This window comes from Arachis hypogaea, chromosome 3 (genome assembly GCF_003086295.3).
Source record: "Arachis hypogaea cultivar Tifrunner chromosome 3, arahy.Tifrunner.gnm2.J5K5, whole genome shotgun sequence".
In the NCBI taxonomy this organism is placed as follows: domain Eukaryota; kingdom Viridiplantae; phylum Streptophyta; class Magnoliopsida; order Fabales; family Fabaceae; genus Arachis; species Arachis hypogaea.
Genome location: NC_092038.1, coordinates 21953770 through 21977875, shown reverse-complemented (window position 1 = coordinate 21977875; position 24106 = coordinate 21953770). Strand labels below are relative to the sequence as shown.

Genomic DNA, 24106 nt, shown 5'->3' with positions numbered 1-24106 from the left:
GAGAGAAATTTCACAGACTAACAAAAAATGGAGACTTCGGGTAATGTCGAGGTATATATAAAACCATAAATCGGACGGTCCGACCGCATGCCAATTTTACTACGCCCTCAAATCGGACCGTCCGATTTTCATCACTTTCAAATTCAGAATTTCTATCATTCAGCAAATCGGACCATCCGATTTCAGTTAACTTAACCAAAAATATCGCAGCCTCATGTAATCGGACGGTCCGATTACTATGCTCGAAATTTTCCCTGAATCACAAATCGGACCGTCCGATTTGTGCACCCCCTTCTCCAACAAAGAAATCGGACGGTCCGATTACTAGCCCCTGCTCAGCTAACTAACGCCGTCACATTACTGTATTATCTCCTCAAACCATCATAACGTTGAGTAACACACGTTACTTTCTCATATGAAAATTAATGAGCCTCCCTTTTCGTGCATAATTATTAGTCATTTTATTCTTTTCTTCCCTGAATTCTCCTATCGATCGCTTCGACGTAGCAACAGTACAAAAAATAAAATGAAATGGAACGAAAGCAATTTGTGATGCTCATCTTTTGTTGCTCTTACAGCCATAACCTAGAAAATTGATTGAAACAATTTTTTTTTCTGGTTGCACAAAAACAGAATGTGAAATATGTACAAAACTTGTTCTTCATTTCGTAGCGAGAGTATAAAATATTAATAGAATGTTTCTTCTCTGATTTTCCAGTCTTACATACGAAAATTGCTTCAAATAATTTCGCAGACTTGGCTGCAAAATTTTCTAATAATACATAAAATTGTAAATCCTTTTCTTATCCAACTTCAAAATTAAAGAATTTTTTGTTTAAATAAAAAGCCGTTAACTACCTCCCTCTTCAAGCAAACCTCCAATTTATCACTTCCCTTCTTAGTCACTTCATAAGATTTGCCACTCACACTATAATATATATTAGATTATTTTATGCATTAAGTTCTTGATTATGTGATTGTTAAATTCAACCTGAAATCATACGATATGATTGCTTGGAGGGAAAATTAAAAAATAAAAAACATAAAAAGATTTTTAATTTTATTGATCTCCGTTAAGACAAAGTAAAAGATTGGTAGCATCTGGGTGAAACTGGGTCAGGCTGTCCAGCAAGAGTTCATGACTCAGCTCGTTTCAACTCGTCTTATTTTATTAAATAAGATACATTTTAGTTTTTTATAAAGTTTATTAATTAAAAAAGTCAGACTATAGACTTTAAAAAAAATATATAAAATTTCATAAACTGGCTCGTCAAAATATTTTATTATAAAAATAAATTATTCTTAATTTAGAATTTTAATTATTTGTTCTTAACAAATTTAAAACAAAACTAAAAAAACAATAATCATTAAGACTAGTTAAGATTATATTTTTTTTTAAGAAAAATGTTTAAGTTAGTGAATTATAAGTACAATTATGATATATGACTAACGATCGATATATAAATGAATTATAAATTTTTAAAATATATATATATATATATATATATATATATATATAATGTCAATTTAGATTTTTTTTAATTTATTATTTTGAGATATAATTTATCAAACAAACTTTTCAAATAAACTGCTTGCTTGTCCGACTTTAAAATAGGCTAGACTTGAACATAAAAAAAAAAAAAAAAAAAACTTGTGAAATCGAAAAATAACATACCTAAACTTGAACCATATATTTATAACATAGGCCAAATTGGTCTAAATTAATACTCAGCTCGACTGGTCTATTTTCACCCTAAGTGGCATCATAGCATAATATCATATCCTATCCATGTGAGAGCAAAACAGTGTGGTAGGATGTCAAAAGCACACAGCACATTACCTCCCTAATTTCAACACATATTTGCAATTAGTAAGGAAAATTCTTGACAATAATCTGGCCAGCTAGACTCACTTGTCAAATTGACGATATTGCCAACCTTTAATTTCTACACTTTAGGATATATTTGTAAATTACTATATATAATTTTCCTTAAAAGCTAAAACCCACAACAAATTATTGATATGGAATTATGGATATTGTTTTGTTTATGGCAACTGGATGGCATGGCGAAGGCTGAAAGCTTTGATCCTTGAAAGTCCCTCTTTGAGAGCAGAAGGATCAACAACATATGTGATTCGAATCCAATTCTTTAGTCCAACAGTCACACCTATAAAAATATTATCTGCCAATTAATACCCATTATAGGCTTATAGCTCTACTGGAATTTTAATTTTGTTAAAAAAAAAATAATTACCAGGAAGTAGAACTACGGATTCTTCTTTGGCCAGCTTGACACAGAAGTCTACATCGTCAACAATGCCTTCAAGTTTTGAAAAATTAATCTTTAACTGCACCAACCACCAATTTATTATTTTATTAATTAGGTACCGTCTCTTACCATAAAATAAATAAATATAATAGATTATTGCTCGTATGTCACAAAAATAAATAAATAAATAAAGAAGTGTTTCAACTTCAAGCAAAAATTAATACTCAAATTAATATCTAAAAAATTTTAAAAGAGATATTTAATATTTTAATATTTAACAAAGTTATTAATCACTACTAAATAAGTCTCTAGTCTTTTATTTTATTTAACAAATTAATTTTTACTTCAATTTTTAAAATAAATTAAACAAATTAATCTATATTATTATTTAATAAAGACAAAACAGTTTTTTTTTAAATTTAAATTCGTCAATCTTACAATATAGACAAATAATTTAATGTACAAACTAATTTTTCTAACAAAACAAAGTTTGAGAATTGATTTAAGGTTTGCTGGTGAATATTTGTAGAGAAATGTTTTGCAAATTTTAGCTTGATAGTAGATACGGATTTTTTATTTTAATAAATAAAATAAATATAATATTTAATAAAATAAATAATTTTTAAAGAATTTACCGATTTAAATTCTTCTGTCATATCACGTTTACCGTATAAATAAGATGACAATGCATATATTTCGTTTATACTGTAAACGAGATATACACATCTCCGTCTGACTTACTATAATGAGATATGTGAACATTTATCTCGTTTGCAGTGTAAACGAGATATGATAAAAAAAATTTAATTCGATAAATATTCGTAATAATATTTATTTTGGTAAATATTATATTTATTTTATTTAATAAAATAAAAAATCCTAGTAGATACACCTGTAATTATTAATGTTTAATGAATTAGATTAACGTTCATTCTTAAAAATTATTATGCAACAAAAATTATAAATTTTCTCACCGATAAAAATTCCGAATTTCATTATCATCTTAGACTATATATATAAAAAATAAAGAAGAGGCAAAAGTGTTTGTGCTACTTACCATTGCGGTCATGGTTCCCTCAGGTTTATGGGGACATGTCAAGCATGGAATCTCCTTACATCTATCATACAGTATTTCTGCTGCCTCTTTCATTATGTTCAGATTTTTTGTATAAAAATCATCTTTCGTTTTCTCAAGAATCTGAGGTACTGCTGCCTGTCAGTACAATTATATTAATATTATTATTTTCAAATTCCAATAATATACACACATATATATGTATAATTAAAAATGATATTATTAATTAACGAATAATAAAACTACTTTTCGAATCATTCTTAAGTGTTCTCATATAAATAAAAACATTTATTCTTTCTAACTAATTTATACTACATACACTACTAAAATAACTTTATTAATAAATATTTGTTAATAACTTATCATTCAACTAATAAATTATTATAAGAACTATAATTTGTATCAAGAATATCTAAAAAAATGCAATGAATACATGTCAAGGAGACATAGGAGCAGTATCGATTTTAGAGGTGTGTTTAGTTTGTATTTTTATTTTGTTTTTATTTTTAATATTTTTTGTTTTTTATGAAAAAAATAATAATAAAAATTATAAAATTCTGTTTTTTATTTTTATTTTTTTGTTTATAAATTTTAAAAATAAAAACTATTAAAAATAAAAATAAAAAATAAAAATACAAACCGAACGTATCTTATAGATGTTCCGATTTTTTGTGTTTATTTCTAGTTTCTACGCAATTCGGGTGTGTTGACTTTGATTTTTTTTTTTAAATAAAAAAGTCAAATCACACTCGCTAACACCTAATATAAATAAAAATTTTTATTTTTGTATTTACAAAAATTAACTTTCAAACTTGGAATTTCAAGACAAAGTATATAAAAGTTAATTACTTTTATGTTTAGATAGAAATATTTGAAAATATCAATAAATTGTACACTGATAATAAATATAAATTACTCAACTCCTTTTTTTAATTAAACCACCATTTATTATTTTCCAAATTTTTTAAATTAGAAAAGTAGTGTAATATCGATTGTTTCCCAGTTAATTACGAACATTCATGCACACATTGAAATATGAAGAGCAAGATAGATTTTGATTTGTACCTGCACGAAGGTTGGAGGGTTACTTGTGATGTCTAGGTAAGTCTTAATATTCGTCACAATCTGATAAAGAAAGAAAAGAATCACGTGTCAACATGGTGGAGTAATTAAATAATGAAATAATTTCTTAGATTAGCTACTTGAATTGAAGAAAGAAACAAAAAGAAAATCTAACCCCAATATCTTGTAAGATTCCATGAGGATCACATGTGACAATCCAACCAAGCCTCCAACCTGGAACGACCCATCGTTTTGACAAAGAACCAAGAGTGATTATAGGCACTATTGATGCAAATGCTCCCATTGCCACGTATGGTTTGCTTCCAAATGTTAAGTGAGCATAAACTTCATCGGATATTATAAAGATTCCAAGTTTCTTTGCTGTTTCTGCAACCTGAAAAGAGTGCCAACAAGTTATTAAAACATTCTAATTATATCTAAGATCAATTTCATGCTAGTGTATGTGTTAGGACTTAGGAGATTATTAACTCCTACCGTGTACTAAAATATTAAATCAAACTCCATAAGAAATTATTCTCTCTTATTTTTTTAATAATCATATTTGAAGTCATTTTTATGATGTGACAAAATAGACACTAATGTTTAACATATCCCATGAACATGATGACAACATCATGTGAACATTCTTTTAACATATCATTAAAATTATTTGACTAAATTACTTAAATCTCTATTTTATTTTTCTTTTAAACACTAATATCATGTTAACTATTCACTTTGATAAAGACACCCAAAAAAAACCATTACCTTGTATTACGGGACCTATAAAATAAGTCTTCTATAAGATAAATAATTCATATTAATATTAGGAGTTTAATTTTATTATATTAATAGTATAAAATATTTTATATAATTATCTAATTTGTCTATTTTATTAGATGGCTATTCAGATTTTCTATGTAAAAAGTTATTATTTTTATTAATATAACATTAAATAATTAAATACATGTATAGAATTATTTTATACTGTACACTAAAATTAAATTACAATATTAAATATATTCATTATATTCTTTGACACTAACAAAAATAAGTTCAAACATGATTGTTCAACTTTTTATGACGATGGAATCCTATGATTGAGAAAATTATGTGAACATTTGACCCAATTGACATAAGAAAGTGGAAAGTATGTACCTTTTTCAAATGATGATAGGTGAAGACATTGCCACAAGGGTTGCTAGGATTGATGAGGACCATGGCAACGGTGTTGTCATCAGCTAGGGCTTCAAGGGAATCAAGGTCAAGCTCCCAGCCTCTATCCGGCAAGAGATCGAAGTAGCGAACTTCGAGGCGGCAGAAGGCGGCGCGTGCTTGGTACTGCGGATATCCGGGCCTTGGAAGAAGAATGTTGGCGCCGGGGCGTGCAAGGACGGTGGTGATTATGTTTATAGCTTCGGTGCAGCCAACCGTTAGGAACACATTTTCCGGTGATAACTTGTACGGAAAATCTGAGGATACAAGATCTGCAACTGCCCTATACCATGCAAATTAAATTAAAGCCTTTTAAATATCTCATTTTTAGTAAATACTATCCTTTTTCTAATGTGATTTTAGAACATTTAAAAATTTTGGCTTTTTTATTGTTTATTGTATTCTCAAATTCGACAGATCAAGAATTAATCCATTACGAATTGAAATTTCATTTAAAGTTTGTTGGTCGTTAACAAGTAATTGCAGAAAACGAAATTCAAATTCTTAATACTTTTTTAAACGAACTAATAAACTAATAACTAAAATAAACCCAAATTGATTGTTTTGGTCTTAGCTACTAAGGAGTGGTTATTGTCACATTTTTTTATTTAAGTATATATATATATATTCTTTTCTCTGAAATGTGTTTTTTTTTTTTAATTAAATGCACAATTCTATGAGCTATAATTACATTTTGTGGTTTTTATTTGTCAATTTTGTTTTATATTATACAGAGATATAGTTAATGTAATTGATATTAAAAATAAAATTATTATTTCCATAATTTTTTTAATTATTAGTTTTCACAAAAATTAAATACTCTATAATTATTAATTAAATAGAAAAGTAAAACGTTTCGAGAAATTATAATGATATCCATATATATATATATATATATATGTATGTATATATATTAGAAGGCTTTTTTATTAAACCTTTATATATGTATGTGTCACATGTACATGTGCGTTAATATTAAAGAATTATATCAATTATTTATGGATTAATACCAAGAAATATTAATAATTTATGTTTATATAATATAATTTAAAGTTTATAAACAATAATAGTATAATACTGAAAGCGAAAATACATATGGAAATTATAATATTTTAGAATTTTTATTGTGATATATTTTTAATTAATAATTAAAATATTCTTTAGAAATCTTTATTTTAAAAATTAACATAATACTAATTTTTAAATTTATAATTTTTTAATTAATTAGATAAAATGTGACTTATTTTATTAGTAAAATTGACTTCACAACAAATAAAAATACTATAATCATAAACTATAAAAACATATGTCAAATAATTACTTCTTTTAATTTTTATTTATGTAAGAAATGGAACATTACGAAGAATATACAAAAATTAAATGAGAGATGTAATAATAGCTATTTTGGATGTGGCAATATATATTCCCTTCGTTTTATTGTCGTCACTGTTTGTGTATTCCATCAAATGTTAACGTGAATTAATACTAATAAATTTTTTTTGGTAATTAAATACTAATAAATTTATCTTGTCACGTTATATATCATGCAGCATTACAGAGTATGACCAAAACCAATTTGATGAGGACAAAAAAAAGAGTTAGAAACACGATACCCAACACCGAGAAAACAAAACGTGTATGCAAACCTAAAATGAATTAAGTCAATTAAACCATTTCTTTTAGCTCAGAATTTTGGAATAATCTTATTTATATTAGAAATGTTATGTAGGCAACACATTTTCTTTATTTTTGTCTTGTATTGAAATTAATACTAACCAATTTTCCACTTTTCTCACTAAGTGTTGCTCCTTACTAATTTTGAAACTTATTATTATAAGTAGAATTTTATTATTTTAGAATGGTAATAAATTTATATCAATGTAAATTAAAAAAATTAAATAATGAAAGGTATAAATAATTATTTTGTACCTATTTTCATACTTATACATTTATACTATTTAAAAATATTTTTCATGTGTTACAACTTATAAATACAATAACTTATCTTAAAACTAGACAGTATTCAGCTAATAAAATGTCAATTATTTAAAAAAGAATTATTACAAAAAAATATTTAAAATATTTTTTTCTTGTATTTATTCACACAAATAATTTTTGTAATTTCTAAAATTTAAATCCAAAACCTCATAATTAAAATATAAAGTGTTTTATAACCAAAAATAAAATAAAATATAAAGTGTTTCTCAATTGATATTATATTTATTATTTTTGTATATATTTAATAAATAAAAGATAAACTAATAGGCTCTTTAGTATTTATTACACTAATTGAAATAAATATATCTTTTTATATTTTCAAATACACCTTACAATATTAATTCCCTACAAGCTTGTATGAATTTTGTATATAGAGAATGTTCAAATCTCAGTTTGTTGGGTGAAAAGTGAAAACTAAAAAGAGACAACTATTCAATAGTGAAGAGATCAATTAGTCTTTGGTCACATATGTCTTTATCTCGTTTAGTACAGTGAAGCTGGTCTTGTGCATCAAGTTTTCCATACTGGTGGCTAAAACTTCAAAAAAAAAAAAAAACAAACAAACAAACAAACAACGATATATGCACTTTTTGTGTATTTTTTAGTTTTAGTATTAAAAGTAATTATTGTTAAGAAATAAAAATAAAAAATATTTTATATAATAAAAAGTGTAAATAAAATATATAAATAAAATAGTATAATATTATTTTTTAAAATTGAAAAAATAATTCTTTAATAATAGAATTTTTATCTTCTAAAATAAGAAAATTAAGTTAATAAAATAATAAAATAAAAATTAATCATCATTAATTTTATAATTTTTACAAAATATATACTCTACCATTTTAATTTAAAAATAATTAACTCTTTATTTTATTATTTTATTAATTTTTTTTCCCTAGAGAATCTTGATCATTCTTAACATGCTGTCCACACCAGTGCTTGGGAAATAGAAATGCACGCAAGAAAGTTGTAGAATTATCTGGCATACTAATTAAAAATGCACTCCACAGTCTACACCACAATTGCCGTATGCATGAGTTTGACCTAGTCAAAAGCCCATAACATATTCAATTTCAAGCTGTAAAATAGTTTTTAAGAGAGAACAAATTAAGTAATACATAAAAACTAATATTATAATAATTAATTTTAGTCAATATTATAATAGATTGTCGAACAAATTTAGTATAAAACTTACTAAAAATAAAATTTTGTCCAATTTTCATTTCAAATGTTTTTTTAATTGAATTTTAAATATTTTTATTTTTAAAATTTTTGAATTTTTATATTAAATATTAGCTGTAACATTAATTATATATATTAGGTTCTCAAGATTTTCCTTTTATGTTTTGTGAAAGATGCTAGAAATTTTTGTTAAAAAGTTTTAAAAATGAATATTAAAAATTATTATATATGATGGTTTTATAATACATATAAATTTAATTTTGATATATAACAATAAAAAAATTATACATATATTTAATTATATTATGTGTACATTAAAATTAGTTATTAATATAAAATTATATTAAAATAAATTAAATTATACATATATTAATACATAAATATATTATAGGTAATTTAATAGTTAATGTTTGGTATGCAGAAGGATGAGATGAACATATAAAATGATTTAAAAAATAGTAAAAGGGAGCAAGATGTAGAAAGAGAAGGAAAGAATGTAATTAAGAAGAACCTTCTTGCTTGGAATAAGCCACCGGAAGGAGCATAAGAATTGAAGCGAAAGGACTCAACAGCTTCGGCAATGGCGTGAGGAGCATCTTGTGTGGTCCTAAAGCAGGGGAAATCAGTGGGGTCCGCACGGCACAAACGAACCACGTCTCTCTCATCTTCTTCGTTGATGTTGGAAAGCATCATGCTGTACACTCCTCTCACTGATATGGCTGATGAACCATTATTATTATTATTATTATTCACCTCTTTGTTCCCTTGCAAGAAGTTCCATTTCTTCTTTCTCATGGATCCGTTTCCGTTCTCCATTGACATGGATCAGATATCACACTCTTTATTCTTTCGTGATTCTATGCACTTATATTACACATATACAATAAAAAAGGGTCTAATTTATAGAGAGGCGCACGTCGTATATTATATATATATGGCACATAGAGAATATATATATTGGGTGGATTCTAGCATGGTTATATACAGGACGGACATTACGGGGGGCGAGAGGAGAGGCCTTGCCTCAGCTTTTCTTTAAAAAGATTAATAATTAAGTATAATTTAATTTTTTTTTAAATTTATTTAATATTTAATTTAATATAAATAAAAATTTAGTTTAGTCTAATTTAAATATTTATAAATTTTAATATTTATAAAATAAATAATAATATTAAAAATTTTGAAAAGATATTATTATTAATATTTTTAATTAAATAAAATTTTTTAAATTCTATAAAATAGATTTTTTTTGTGAGCGTCCTTCTTAATTCATTTGATTAATTTTCTCTGTTTCAACTACTACAATTGAAAAATCTTTTTTATTTATAAATATTGTGAAAAATAACTCAGAAACAAAAAGAAAGATGAATTTTTTGTTAATTGTCTTTTAATTAATTGAAAAGAAAATTGTTGAAAAATCTGACATAGATTCTATTATCCATGAATTTTATGATACCAAGAATCGACTACTTCATTAATAAAAATTACATACATATTTTTGTACTTTAAAATATATTCTTTATCGATATATTTTTGTAATACATTTTATATTATATAATTTTTATATAATTTTTTAATATTATATATGTTATAATTGGCCTTTCCATAATAATATTTTTAGATCTGTCCCTGGTTATAGTAATTATATAAGTATTGTTAAAAATAAAATCGTATCTTTTTTATATTTTGGTGTCATTTTTTTTAAGCAACATTTTTTAAAAATATTATTTTAATTTTAACGATACTTTTTAAAATACTATCATCACTATAGTCATCCTAATATAGTCATACTAAAATAATCTAATATATTATTGTGTTTTTAATAGGAATAAACTATTATGTTTGATTATAAATATCTGAATATTAACTATTAAAGATATAACATTCTTTAGTATGGCTTTTTTTATTAATTTAAATTTTTTTTAAAATAATTTTATGATATTAAAATTTATATAATCAAAAAATTTAGAGTCCAGACCAAAAAAATAGCATAAGATAATAAGAAAAGAAAAGAAAAAAACTTATATACTCTTTTACGAAAAAATATAAATCATTTATGTCTTATTTTAAATTAGTTTATTTTTAAGAAAAGTTATTTATAACAAATATTAATCTTCCTGATATAACATAATTTGATATTCACTAAAAATTGTTTAGTTTGATAAAACTGTTTAATTAATTACTCATTATTTATTTTTCTGAGATTTCTGAATAACTTTGTTGAACTAACTTAGTTTTTTATAGATGTAAAATTAGTTTTTATATATTTCATGATTAAATTTGTCTGTGATTAAATGTTTTTGTAGTATATAACAATGTATTCTTTAAATTGTTTACTATATTTTAAAGAAGAGCTCAGATATTTGTTTAGAATTGTAATTTTTTTTGGAAGTGATGACTGTATATTAAAATTAGTTATTAATATAAAATATATTTTAAAATATAAAATATATATTAAAAATAAATGAAATAATACATATTTATATATAAATATTAAAATATATGATAATTAATTTTAGTGGTTGATTTTAGATTTTTAGTAGGCATGTAATATTTTTCTATAAACTAATACTTTAATTTGGAGTTGAAAGTAGAAAAGAAAAAGATATAATTAGTAAGTTATAAATGCCATTCCGTAAATGGTTAAAATGTATCCATTTTGGTGTTTTAGGACCACATATGAATTTCTGGTTTGAATTTTCAATTAATAATTTTTGTTCAAGGTACATTTAATTTATTAATTATTCCTCATTCTCATTAAAAAGGAAAATGTTACATCAATGTCGTCTCATGTCACTTTCATATTTCTATATAAAATAAAATATTTAATAATTATTTGCTGAGACGCATCAGACATTTTTGTTTATCCATCTCCTTATGTACGTTGCTCTTAATTTGTTTTTTAGACTACTAGAAAACTGTTTAGCAATTTCTATTATAAAGTAAATCATGTATGGATTTTACTTTAAAAATGTTCATATATAGAGATAATAAAATAGGATTCACGCACACACATAATTTATTTAACAGTAAAAATTGTTACATAAATTTTTAATATAAAAATAGCATTTTTGTTTTAGTTTTGACATTAATTATTGAAAAAAATGAATTTAAAAATGTAACAGATGATACGCTATATATGCTTTAAGAACTGATATATTTAAACATATATATCTTTAGAATGTTAGAAAAAATTAAATAACTTATAATTAAAAATGCTTAGCTTGTCTATTACCATATGTAGATAAGTGCAGTTGGAGAATCAACAATTCAACATTAGGTAACATCAAACAATACCATGATTCTTTTTAATTTTTTATGCCACATGATGAATACTCGATTTATGTTTTAAAAAAAGAAGATGCGCATTTGTTTTAGGACAAAGAAATATGCATTTTATGAAAATTAAACCATATTTAATTAAGAGACGTACTAATAGGGTCAAACATGATAGAGTTTCTTACGTATTAAGCTTTTGGTTTGTGTGGTAGGTGTGAACTAAGGCATGAACATGGTAATATAGTCACTGTTATGAAACCAGGCATTCCAAAAAAAATGACTTCATAGATACCCCCACTTTGTTGTGTGTGACACTTTTTTTTTTTTTTTAAGCATAAACTACTAAAATAGAGGTGGTTTTTGAAAATACTGATAAAAACATTTTTTATTTTTTATAATGATAAAAATATTTTTAAAATATTGTAAAATACAATAAAAATTATTAAAAATATTTTTTTATAAATGACAAATAATTTTTGTATTTGCAAATTACTTATACATTTGATCTAAAATTTTGTAAGAAATTTTTATAACTATTTGAAAAGTACATAAAAAAATAAAAATTTTCTCTAGAATTTTTTCTTGGCCATTAAAAAAAATAAATCGCAAAATCTACTAAGTAAAAAATCACCAATTTTAAAGATAAGAATATTTTATTTTACTAATTATTATTACAAGATAATCGTATCAGAATTTAATTTTTAAAATATATTTAATGTTAGATATTTTTGTTGTATTTTAAAATGTCTTGAAAACGTTTTCGTCGTTAATAAAAATAAAAAATATTTTGTCAACGTGTTAAAAAATCGAGAGCAATTTTGATAATTTATTTTTTAAAAGAAAAGTGTATTTGAAATTCGTCACAACTTTATCTTAAGATGGATTGATGAATCACTTTGAATGGAATTACCCTTGGATATTATAATGATGAAATGATAAATTTCAAATAAATACATATAAAATAAAGGATTGGTTTGGTGATAAAGCTATTTGTGAGTTTTCCCTTCATTTTCTTTTTGCAAGTTGTCCAAGTTTAGACCCCACTGGATTCAATTTTTAGTTTAAGAAATGTATATATTACTATCTTTGATGGAAGAAAAATAACATAAATATTAACTATATATATATTATTTAACTTTAATTTTATATTTTATATGTATTTTATATGAAAGCTGATTTAATTATTATCCTGTATTTCACTCTAAAATCTGAAATATCCCATGTATTACAAGGTTTTCATCACAAGTTTGTCTTGAAGTGAAGTTGATAATAACTATATTACCTTTTAAAGCATAATTGAAATGACCGAATTGATTAGTTGTAAGAGGCTTGCTACACATACAAGTCTTTTTGGCTTACAAGTTTTATAAGTTGGCACAAAACCCAATAAAACACACGCATTACACTCCCACATTCAAGAGTAAATAAACGCACGTTATTCAACCACTTCCTGATTCCAAAGCGCGCTACTCACCATACATTATGAACGACTCTTCTTCTTCTTCCTCCATAAAAACGAGTTTTTTGCCAAATTTAAAGATAATAAAACTTCACAAATACACCCAAAAATTACAGAAATACACTCAAATGATTACAGAAATACACCCAAAGAATTACAGAAATACACCCAAACGGTTACAGGAATTCACCTAAACGATTATAGAAATACACTCAAAGGATTATAGAAATATATCCAAAGGATTACAAAACTACACCCAAAGGATTTAAGAAATACACCCAAAATTTGTTGAAGTACACCTTATGCATAATTCATAACTCTTTCTCTTTCTAAAAATTTGTATAAAAAAAAAGTTTGTATGTGGAAAATTATTCTAGTTGTAATATGAATGTTGGACGATTGATGACTTGGTCAGCTAATAAGTCTAATTATGAACTATGTTCATATTTTAATTTTTTGTTTATCAATTTTTGAATCTCTTCAATTAATCAATTATATTGCTATATTAATTTTAGTATTATATTTTAATTTTGAAAGTCCTATTTAATTTTGTTTTATATTAACTCTTCAACTTATGATTAACAATTTTTAGACAAATAATGTTTTTTACATCATTTCTTTTCCCTTGGATTGTTTTTTAATAGAAACTTATGTTGTTTTTTGTGTTCGTTTTTTTTTTCACTTCATCTTTTATATTCTTTAATTAAAATTTGTGTTAATTTGACTTTTTAATATCAATTCTATTTTCACAACCACTACTGTCCTAAATATTACTATTGTAATTTACAGTAACCTTCCTTTTTTATTTTCTATTTATTTATTCTTTTCTACTACACGTTGTCTATTTATTGGTTTTAATTTTTACTTTTATGCTAAATACATTGAAATGATTTACTATTACTAATACAAATATATTTTTTTTAACAACAATGCTAGGGAACTAACTCTATATAAGCCAAGAATCAGCCAACTGGTAAATCAGAAACACCGATAACTTTAACCGGATGTTGCTATTGATAGGCATACAGATGTTTCTTTTTCTTGTAAATTGGATTGTTTTGGATATGATTTCTATGTTTCATGTGTTATGCATTAATAAAACATAATTAATTATATGGAACTAACTAATGAATGATCAAAGCATCTGTTTCGTGATTTTCTTCTATCACTAGCGTATCTTCCCTCATGTTTTGAACGTGGTCAACAATAATTTAAAAAACAAATTAAATTATAAATTAATAAAACTAATTATAATTAATTATGTTGTTCCATTCTTGGCTGATTATTAGTTGATTCCATATACTTTTCCTTTTTTTAATGATCCTCACTAATTAATTCCTCATAAATATTATAGTATTTTCGGTTTTTAATTAATTTCTCTAGGGTATATCTCCTAATATTATATACTGTTTGGAATCATAATTTATCATAATTCTTAATCAATTATTCTAAAGCAATTAAAGCATGTCTACTATAAATTCAGTGATATATATTAACTTGAACTATATTCTTGAATGGGGAAATTAATAAAAAAATGAAAAAATAAATATTCTACCTGTAGATTTTGAAACATAAACTATAAATCACAAGTTATTTACATATCTTTTTTGGTTTTAAAATTTGATACTAAATTAAATATAACTTAATCCTTAGTTGAAAATGATATGTCGATCAGTTCACGTACTACCGTTTTTTATTTAATTTATTTGGATATTATTCTAATAAAACATATGAAGTGAAGAAATTATTTTTGTAATTAAATTTAACTATATCTTTTTTCTTCTTTTTATGCTTTTTTTCTTTCTTCTTCAGCTGAATTTTATTTTGTTAATAAGTTATTGGACTAACTTGATTGAATTTAATAACTAAAATGACTTGGTTATATAACATTATTGTATTTTAATTGATTGAAAACATTAATGATAAATAACATGACAAAATAATAAAATAAATATAATGTTACTCACAAATCTAATATTATCATTTAATAATAATTGTAGGGTAATAGACTTTTAAAATCTAATATATTTTTATACTTCGTTTGATTTTTATTAATAAATTTTGATAGGTTAGATTGTTTGTTATTTGTACATATTACATAAATCATGTTAGCGTATTGAGTGTTTGTGTTTTTATACATAGAATCATGTTAGTCTAGTGGGTTTTATATACAATTCTAAAAGCATATTATCCTATCATTATTTATATGTTAAAGGATAACATTGGATTTGTTAGTAAATGGTGACAAAATAGTATCGTGATTTCGTGTTTTTTTTTTTAATAGTGTACTAACCTGACATGATTTATGTGTTAAGAGACAATATAATTTTTCAATCAATCACAACAAAATAGAACTATTTATGAATAAATAGTAATATTTTTTATTCTGTGATTATTTATATAAATTATAAAAAGAACTTATACGTAATAAATTTTAGTTTAAAACATTTTGATAAATATAAATTTTTTTTTAATTTTATTTTAATATAAAACCAAATAACTCACTCCTGTAGATGCAAAAATAATAAACATTTTAATATTAAAATAGAATAATGCTACACATCCAACTAAGTTAAATAATAAGACTTGGAATAATACTAATTATAACTAATTTTGTTATGTTAAACTAATTTGATTGAACTTGATTAACAAAAAGATTTGGATGTGTAGCATTATTATAAAAGTAAAATTTCTTTTGCAACTAGCATACAAAGAAATTTTAATGCAAACAAAATGATCTTCCTGTACATGAATACGATAAGTGGTGTGAACATCAATTTTGTGACTTGGGATTCGACAGAAAAAGAAAAATTGGAGCTTGGAGAAGTACCCTTGAATATTCCATTTACTTGGTCTGGACAAGACTTTTATATTGTCTACGAAAATAAAATAAATTTTAAGAATTGTTAGATAGCCATAATCAATTTATTAGGCGGTAAGATAAAAAATAAATTGGATGAATGAAATGTTTAAAAATAAATGTAATATTTATTGCTAAAACATAATTCAGGGCAATTTAGATCAGAAGTTTATGAAAATGAAAATAAAAATAAAAATGTTTGCTTGTATGTTATATTTAATTTGTTGCAAGAAAATTATTATCATTATTATTATTGTCGCCGATGTTTTTTAATTACTGTTTATACTATTATTATGATAATTATAATTATTAAAAATGATAACTATATATTAAAAATGTTTATCGTTATTTTCAAAGGCGTAAATACATTTTTTTATGTTTATGAATTGAGTAATTGACCAATCAACTCTTTATTAATAGAAAAAGAAATCATAAATTTTAGAAGTTCAGAACATTTTCCAATGCTTGTTGAGAAACTAATATAGAACAAGATTGTAACTTTATCTTTTTCTTGATGGGAGAAGGGAAGGACAAGTCTTTTCTTCATCATGATCATTAGACGAACAATTCTACCTACAAAATTCGACCATGCATTATTATTATAATAGTAGAAATAATTATTTTTACAAATTTGTTACTTGAATAATGATTTAAATATATAAATTGCTTATACATTGTATAAAATTGATCTCAAATAAATCATCTTACATCGCTATAATCGACTAAGGCCAGCATAATAGCATCTAGTGTTCTTTACTTCTTTATTTTACGTTAAAAAGCAACGTTTGCAGCGCTGGTTTCAATTTTAAATTAATATATTATTTTTCTGTTTATATTTTCACGGGTATAATGTATTTAGTGCTAGGCCTCATTTGTTTGTTATTCCAGAATAAAACAAGTACTCTTTTAATAAAATAAATATTTCTGAGATAAAATGAGTTATTTGTTTTATACTATTAAAGATCAAATAGAAACAAAAAATATATAATTTATTATGATTTTTGAAAAGTTTAGAAGATGCATATAGAGAAAGAAAATTTTAGATCTTTGTAAAATAAATACAAAAAATAGATTAATTACCAAGATATGTATCGAAAAGGTGGAAACTCACATGTAGTTATTTTTATGTGAAATTGATATTTGAGAACCATTCGATAACTTGATAAGTTTGACTACGTGTGAGTCTTCATCTTTTATTTACTTACATTACACTCTTGTGATCTGTGAACCGCACTGCCCTTCTCTTTCCTTTATCTCGAGTAATCTCTTCTAGCAATTCGAAAAACCACCATCCACATTCCCAATAGTAGACATCATTCTCAGGTCCACAAGGCCATCTTTGTTCCCAAGTAGCATGATGACACTCTCTTCTGAATTCATAGGAGCACAAAGTAGTTTCTACTTTACCTAAAAAAAGATATCACACTGCAAAACTAGATAAAACAGTTTAAACAGAGGTATAACCGCAGAAGCAGAAAATAGCATAACGTTTTCAGTCAACTCAACACATCAAAAAAACACACTACACGAGTCTGAGTCCAATGAACAATTGAAGATGACCAAGTAACAGATCAAACCCTTAGAATATCCAATACAAAAACAACTCATCATTTCAAGAGTGCAAAACATAGGAAAGCTTAATTAGCAACAAGAAAATGCAGAGCGCAACTAGGAGGATTGTGTTCAAAAACATCAAGCATACACAGTGGAATAGTGCAAACAAAAATTTATCAAATAAAAGTTTAACACAAGATAAGACAGCGGCCATAAAACCTCATTTCATGAGTTTAGTATCACCTCAAATTATTTGGACAACGTAGTAAGGTACAAGAGAGTACCTCTTGAAGTGACGTCTTGTGGAATTTGATGTTTGTCCCGCAAACGATGAGCCACACAACTGCACGACCTCTAGCTCGTCCACACAAACACATTTAATCCAAGAGTCTCCTCTTTATTATCCAAATCTTGTTCTCCGTTGCCCTTTAATGAACAATAACCCTTTTAAGAATTGGAGAGGGTGGTATCTAGGTATTTCACTATTGAAGAGGAATTGTGTTTTTCACTTAAGTGTATCCCAAAGCCCTTTAGCCTCACTTGAGTTCCCTTGACCTTTCTCCCCACCACCCATCATGACCCAGCAAGCACAAGCAGCATAAGACGAAAATAGAAGCAGAAATCACTGAGAAATGGATGAGAGGACGAGAGAAAAAAGAAATAAACATGTAACTATTGGGGCCTTGGGTTTTAATATGATGGGAAGTACTAAATTGAGTCCTACAAATGACCAACGGCAACTCACGGTTGTTAAATTGAGGGACTTATTTAGGCATATTTGAAATTGGGGGACAAGATTGATTCACCAGTTGAATACTTGAATTCGAGACCATTTTGGCATTATCCCTATATTAGCTCTAGGACATTAACTAACAGTTTAAACATTCATTTTGACAATGAAAATTACTGAGCACTTGAACCTATCTAGTATCTAGCATGACAACAAGAGCTCAATCAATCAATGATGGCAACTTGATCTTGTATTGCAGACGACATTGTCAAACATTCAAGGGATAAAACTCCAGCGTAGTGATGGCAAGTTTGCAGCAAAAAGATGGGAATTTCTATGGATTATAATTATTAAAAAAATAAAAATAAAAAGAACAGAAAAAGTTAAGAGTTCAGAAAATAGAAATGATTTTCTAAACAAGTAAGCTAAACCACAGGTCAACTATCCATTAAATGCTAAACTACTGGATTTTATGAGTTAGGTGGTTGGTGAGTGGTGACTTCAAAGGTTGGGACTCAGACATTGGGGTTTAGTGCTGGACTAATAGTGAAATTCAGCTGAATATAGTTAGTTATAAAGAAGTATGATAGGGACTTGGGTATTATGGGGTGCCCAAGGTCTCACATCGAGTAATATGAGATGTTTGATGTTTTATTTAAGAAGAGTGGTTCCTTCCCTTAATAGCCTGTTTCTGTTAGTGCAGGTAACAAACAGAACTCAACCTCTCAACCATTTTAAGATATCATAACAAGTTATGACACCATGGGCTCAGTCTTCACAATTTTTTTCATGTGAAAGCTTATTAAGGCCATGAAAAAAGCGATGCTTTCTCCTCTTTGAATGCCTACGAGACTCTTTGGTCATGACAAAGGACACAAAATGCACCTGCATAAGCAAAATGTTTTCAATGAAGTTAATGAAAGTTTTTAGTAGGATGAATTTTTTTTAATGGTAAAGTTGATGAATATGATTTCTATTTCTTAATTGATACAATTGAGTTATTCAAGACATTTGAAATAACATGTTCTATTAGTTGTATCATTATAATGTAAAAAGTAAGCAACTCACATACTTCACAGTAAAAAATATCAATACATAACCATTTTTAAAACTCTATTTTTTACTACATATATTAGAATAAGTATAATAAATCCATGCCACAGGAAGACTTATTAAACAATCTTTTGTAAATTGATGACCCCTGATCCTCCATGGTTTTTGTGATATCCATTTTTGTTGTTAATATTTCTTCTCTTGTTAAAAAAATGCTATAAAATAAAGAAGATTACAGGAAAGAAAGTGGACAAGATAAACACAATCCATAAAGACTTAGAATTTGCTAGACAAACCTGGGAATTATTACGTATGCCAAAATTCTGAAGCGGATCATCATCCCAATTACCATATATCTACGTAATTGTCTTTTGCTTTGCCATAAAGACCTTTATGTATGAAGGTTTGAAATAATATCTTTGCCTAACTGCACCTTGTAGAACAGGGATAGTAATTGATGGACTGGACTGTATGAGGGACAGGATAATACTACAAATGAGAATGCTATCCAACTGTCGATGGTCCTGAGACATGGTGAGGGCTAAACAGGTGTGTGCACCACCAAATTTACGCACCTCCCTAACGAATTAAACTATAATCGGTAGGCATTCAAAACCAAAATAATCATGATAAATGAAAATATACATTATAATATAAAGTAAGGCTTACCAATATCTGAGATTCTGTTGGAGGACAACACGAAGAATCCAAGGACATCCTGCTACAAATTTCCTACAGTGTACATGGTACTTTGATCGATTTAACTCCATAACTTGATACTCAGCACTTTTTCGAATGCTGTAATTCTTCAACCTTGCATAACTGGCTATCTACTTTTGAATATGTGACCAATGCAAAACTCAACACAACCATCTATGTTGTAATTATCCCTACCCATATTGAAAAATAAAATTTTCTCGTGCATCGTGTCCAAATCCAATGTATGATAGTGATTGAGTACAATTGATAACTCTGGAATTGGTTACAGGGCAGGCGAAAGATACCGAACTAAAGCACCGACTGGAGTCTCTGGTACAAACTCCTCATCATCATCAACCTCAGAAGAAGCACTATTGTTGCTATTGGCAACATACTCCTCATCAAACTCTTCCATGTCTACCACTGGACTAGCACATTGTAGCAGTGGTGGTGCAAGAGGTGGGTCATCCTGGACAAAATTCGAGTGGCCAGAACCACCACCACCAACATCACCCACCTCCACAGAAAACTCCATCATTTGTTCTACCATAATTTTCCCATGAATATCAAACATGAGGTCACATGCTCATCGCCATTGAGCCAAAATAGACGAAACCAAAAAACTTCATCTCCTATCGATACTAGCAACCTATACTCAACTCTTCCAAACTCTTTTATCCTGTTAGCACAAGGTTCGTCAATATTAGATTCTTTAGCTCAGACAAAGAATTTACTTTCTGAATACGTAACAGAATAGGATTATCAAACTCAAATATAATCCCAATGTTTCTCATAAGACAATTGGGATAAACACTTACAACAACATATCCATCACCACTAGACATTTTTACTAAATTTATTGAAGAAAAAGAGAGGAGAAAAAGAAGTGAAATGTTTGTGAAGAATACAAATAGTTGCATATCCTTTTATAGCTGCTCGAGTTTCGTCATACTTTATCTCGTTTACGGTGTAAACGAGTTAATTTTTCTAATATATCATTTACAATGTAAACAAAATAAGTTTGTGCATATCTCGTTTACAGTGTAAACGAGATACGTATTGATCGCTCTTCATCATGTATTATGTGTGCAAACATGATACGTGCAATGATAAACGTGTCTTATCTCGTTTATAGTGTAAATGAGATATATACAAGCTTATTTTGTCTACACTGTAAATAAAATACTGTAAATAAGATAAGTAAAAGAATACAAATTAATAATAGACTATAAATTATCTATATTCGTAAAGAAAATATTTAATTTATTTATTTTTAAAAAATCCCTATCCCTTCTCTTTGTTTTTATAACATGCAAGTACTACCGCATTGCTAAAGGAGAAACGAGCATGTATTACTAATTAAGTAATTATAGCAAGTAGGGGGTGTACATAGGTCGGGCCACATCGGGTTTGGCTTAATCCAGATTCAACCTGAAATATAGACTGGGCCTAATTTTTAGACCCTAACCCAACTCTAGACCCAATGAAATTTATGTACCTTCGGGCCAGATGAAAGCCGAGTAAAAATCGGGTGAAAACCGGGTCTTTAGTATATAAAAATCACCTAATCTCCAACCATTATTTCACAATTCACAAAGTAAAATTTACTTAAAAAATATAACAAGAACCAACTCTTCTTTAAAATTAAAGCATAACCATAATTAATACTATTATTGTCTAATAACGCCAAATATTTAAATCAATACAAATAACACAATATCATGCATTAGTCTAAAGTCTTATGCATTTTAAACCTAACACATTACCTTATAATGACTAATAACACAAAATATTAAGGTTTATAATATTTAAATTTCACATAAGAATAACCATCATCCATAACTAATAACACAAAATATTAATTGTGTATGATGACCGGGCCGAGTTCGGGTGGCTCGAACTATGGCCCAGACTCGACCCAAAATAATGACTGGGTCTATTTTTGAGACCCTTACCTGACCATACACCCGATAAAATCACACTAAATTAACCCCTAAAGTGTTCGGGGCCGGACTGAGCCGGGCCATGTACATCCCCCTAATAGCAAGTAAATGTATTTTCTCCACTTTAATTAGTTGGTATAAAATTCTCAATACTCGAATATTGTTTTGCCGTTTTTAATACAAATATTTTCTCGTTGGAACTATTTTTTGTTTTAAAATTTTTTAATTAAATTAATTTAGGTCATATAACTTAAACATTTAGATTCTAGCATATACTAGCTGTCTTATCTACGTAAGTGCTTACAATAAAGGAACGTCCAAAATCCAAAAGATAGTAGAAATTTGGTAAAATATTCATTTTCGGTTTCAAATAACAAAAAAAGAATGAAAGGATTAAAAACTGATAATCTGGACATATAGGCTAAGAACCGTATTATACACCTTACTAACGTTTTTACTCTCCTCTTCACATTTTCCCCTTCATATCCAATCACTACTGTTACAATAAATAAAAAAAAACCGTTCCAACACTTTATATAAAAGAAACTTTCATCATCTTTCTTATCACGCCCTCCAAACCAAAGAAAAGAAAGTACAAGTTCTTCAGCACAAGTTCTTGAAAATGCTGGCAATGGAAACCCTTCCCGCATTCTCTTTTCCTCATACATTCTTTGATTCCGATGAATTTGCACCACTTCCTGAAAAATGTCATCAAGATTTAACATTCAATTTCAAAGTCAACCATGACGCTGAAAAACTTAAAGAACAAGAGCAAGATTTTAGTTTTCCATGCTTTGATAGTCTAAAAGAGACATTTGTAACTGCGGAAGAGATATTTGACAACGGTCTAATCAAACCAATCTTTCCCGTTCTCCACCAATCTCATATGATCACGGCGAAAAATGGTAATGTGATATCATCACCTCTCCGGCGATTCGCCACGAGAAACGGTAATGTGATATCATCACCTCTTGGACTATTGCCGGAGATGTTCTTTGTTGAGAAGCATTGCAATGTTCTTCCTTTAGCTTCTAAATCACAAGGAGTACCTAAACCAATAATTTGCGAGTTGTCGAAGAAAATGACGAATTTGGAGGTGGAAGTAGTCGAGGATTCGAAAAAGAGGCGCAACAAGAAGAGCTCGATTTCATTCTTAAATTTGTGGCGGCTACGCCGGCACCTGAAGCGTCAAAACTACAATGATGGGAAGGACGGTCTAACTTTTCCAGCATCAACGAATAAGAAAACAAAGGCAAAGGGAAGGAAGGAAAAGAAAAGAGTATCAGCTCATGAACAATTTTACGTGATGAACAAACTTAAGAAGGAGAGCAATAAACGAAGGTCTTTTCTTCCTTACAAACTGCAATTATGTGGATTATTTGCCAGCTTGAGAATATTTAGTGGGAACCTTCTTTCATATACCCAATCTTAGCTTTTCCTTGCTCATTTGGAGGAGTTGATGAAAAAGGCACATCCAATCCCTACTTTTCTTCGGCTACAAAATTGTTGTACATTTTATGTTATTATTTATTTATTTATGTGACACAGGAGTTTGCTAGCTTCTTGATGTAAGGAAATTTTTTTTGCTCTTGATCATATTCAAGAGTTTCCAAATTTCCAGACAATGTAAATTTAATAGTTTTGGTAAAAAAAAAAGAATTAGTGTAGACAGATTTTTTCGCCTCTTTTTTTTTTCTTTTCCATCGAATATCATCACCTCTATT

General features: G+C 26.9%; 2 protein-coding genes and 1 long non-coding RNA gene across 3 annotated transcripts; 1 reads left to right on the top strand and 2 right to left on the bottom strand.

Moving 5' to 3' along the window:
- Nucleotides 1-1667: 1667 nt before the first annotated feature.
- Nucleotides 1668-9816, bottom strand: LOC112789831 (probable aminotransferase TAT2). Its single transcript, XM_025831902.3, has 7 exons — nucleotides 9317-9816; nucleotides 5566-5905; nucleotides 4583-4801; nucleotides 4411-4470; nucleotides 3328-3483; nucleotides 2256-2349; nucleotides 1668-2168 (listed from the first exon to the last, which is right to left on the bottom strand). The coding sequence occupies exons 1-7, from the start codon at nucleotides 9625-9627 to the stop codon at nucleotides 2047-2049; spliced, it is 1302 nt and encodes a 433-aa protein (XP_025687687.1). The 5' UTR covers nucleotides 9628-9816; the 3' UTR covers nucleotides 1668-2046.
- A 7555-nt stretch (nucleotides 9817-17371) lies between these two features.
- On the bottom strand, nucleotides 17372-20081 carry LOC112789830 (uncharacterized). The gene is made up of 3 exons (XR_003196423.3): nucleotides 20037-20081; nucleotides 18242-19572; nucleotides 17372-17810 (listed from the first exon to the last, which is right to left on the bottom strand). It is a non-coding gene; the product is annotated as an uncharacterized lncRNA (long non-coding RNA).
- A 2932-nt stretch (nucleotides 20082-23013) lies between these two features.
- On the top strand, nucleotides 23014-23814 carry LOC112774569 (uncharacterized). Its single transcript, XM_025818467.1, has one exon. It carries the CDS (start codon nucleotides 23014-23016, stop codon nucleotides 23812-23814), a length of 801 nt encoding a protein of 266 aa, XP_025674252.1.
- The last annotated feature ends 292 nt before the right edge of the window (nucleotides 23815-24106 follow it).

Bases quoted from the DNA above. Each gene is read 5' to 3' on its own strand.
- LOC112789831 (XM_025831902.3), bottom strand. From the start codon at position 9,627: ATGTCAATGGAGAACGGAAACGGATCCATGAGAAAGAAGAAATGGAAC. The intron at 4,802-5,565 runs GTACATACTTTC...CACTCTTTTCAG, and splicing joins CCTATCATCATTTGAAAAAG to GTTGCAGAAACAGCAAAGAA. The intron at 2,350-3,327 runs GTAAGTAGCACA...TGGTTGGTGCAG, and splicing joins AGGGAACCATGACCGCAATG to TTAAAGATTAATTTTTCAAA.
- LOC112774569 (XM_025818467.1), top strand. From the start codon at position 23,014: ATGGAAACCCTTCCCGCATTCTCTTTTCCTCATACATTCTTTGATTCC.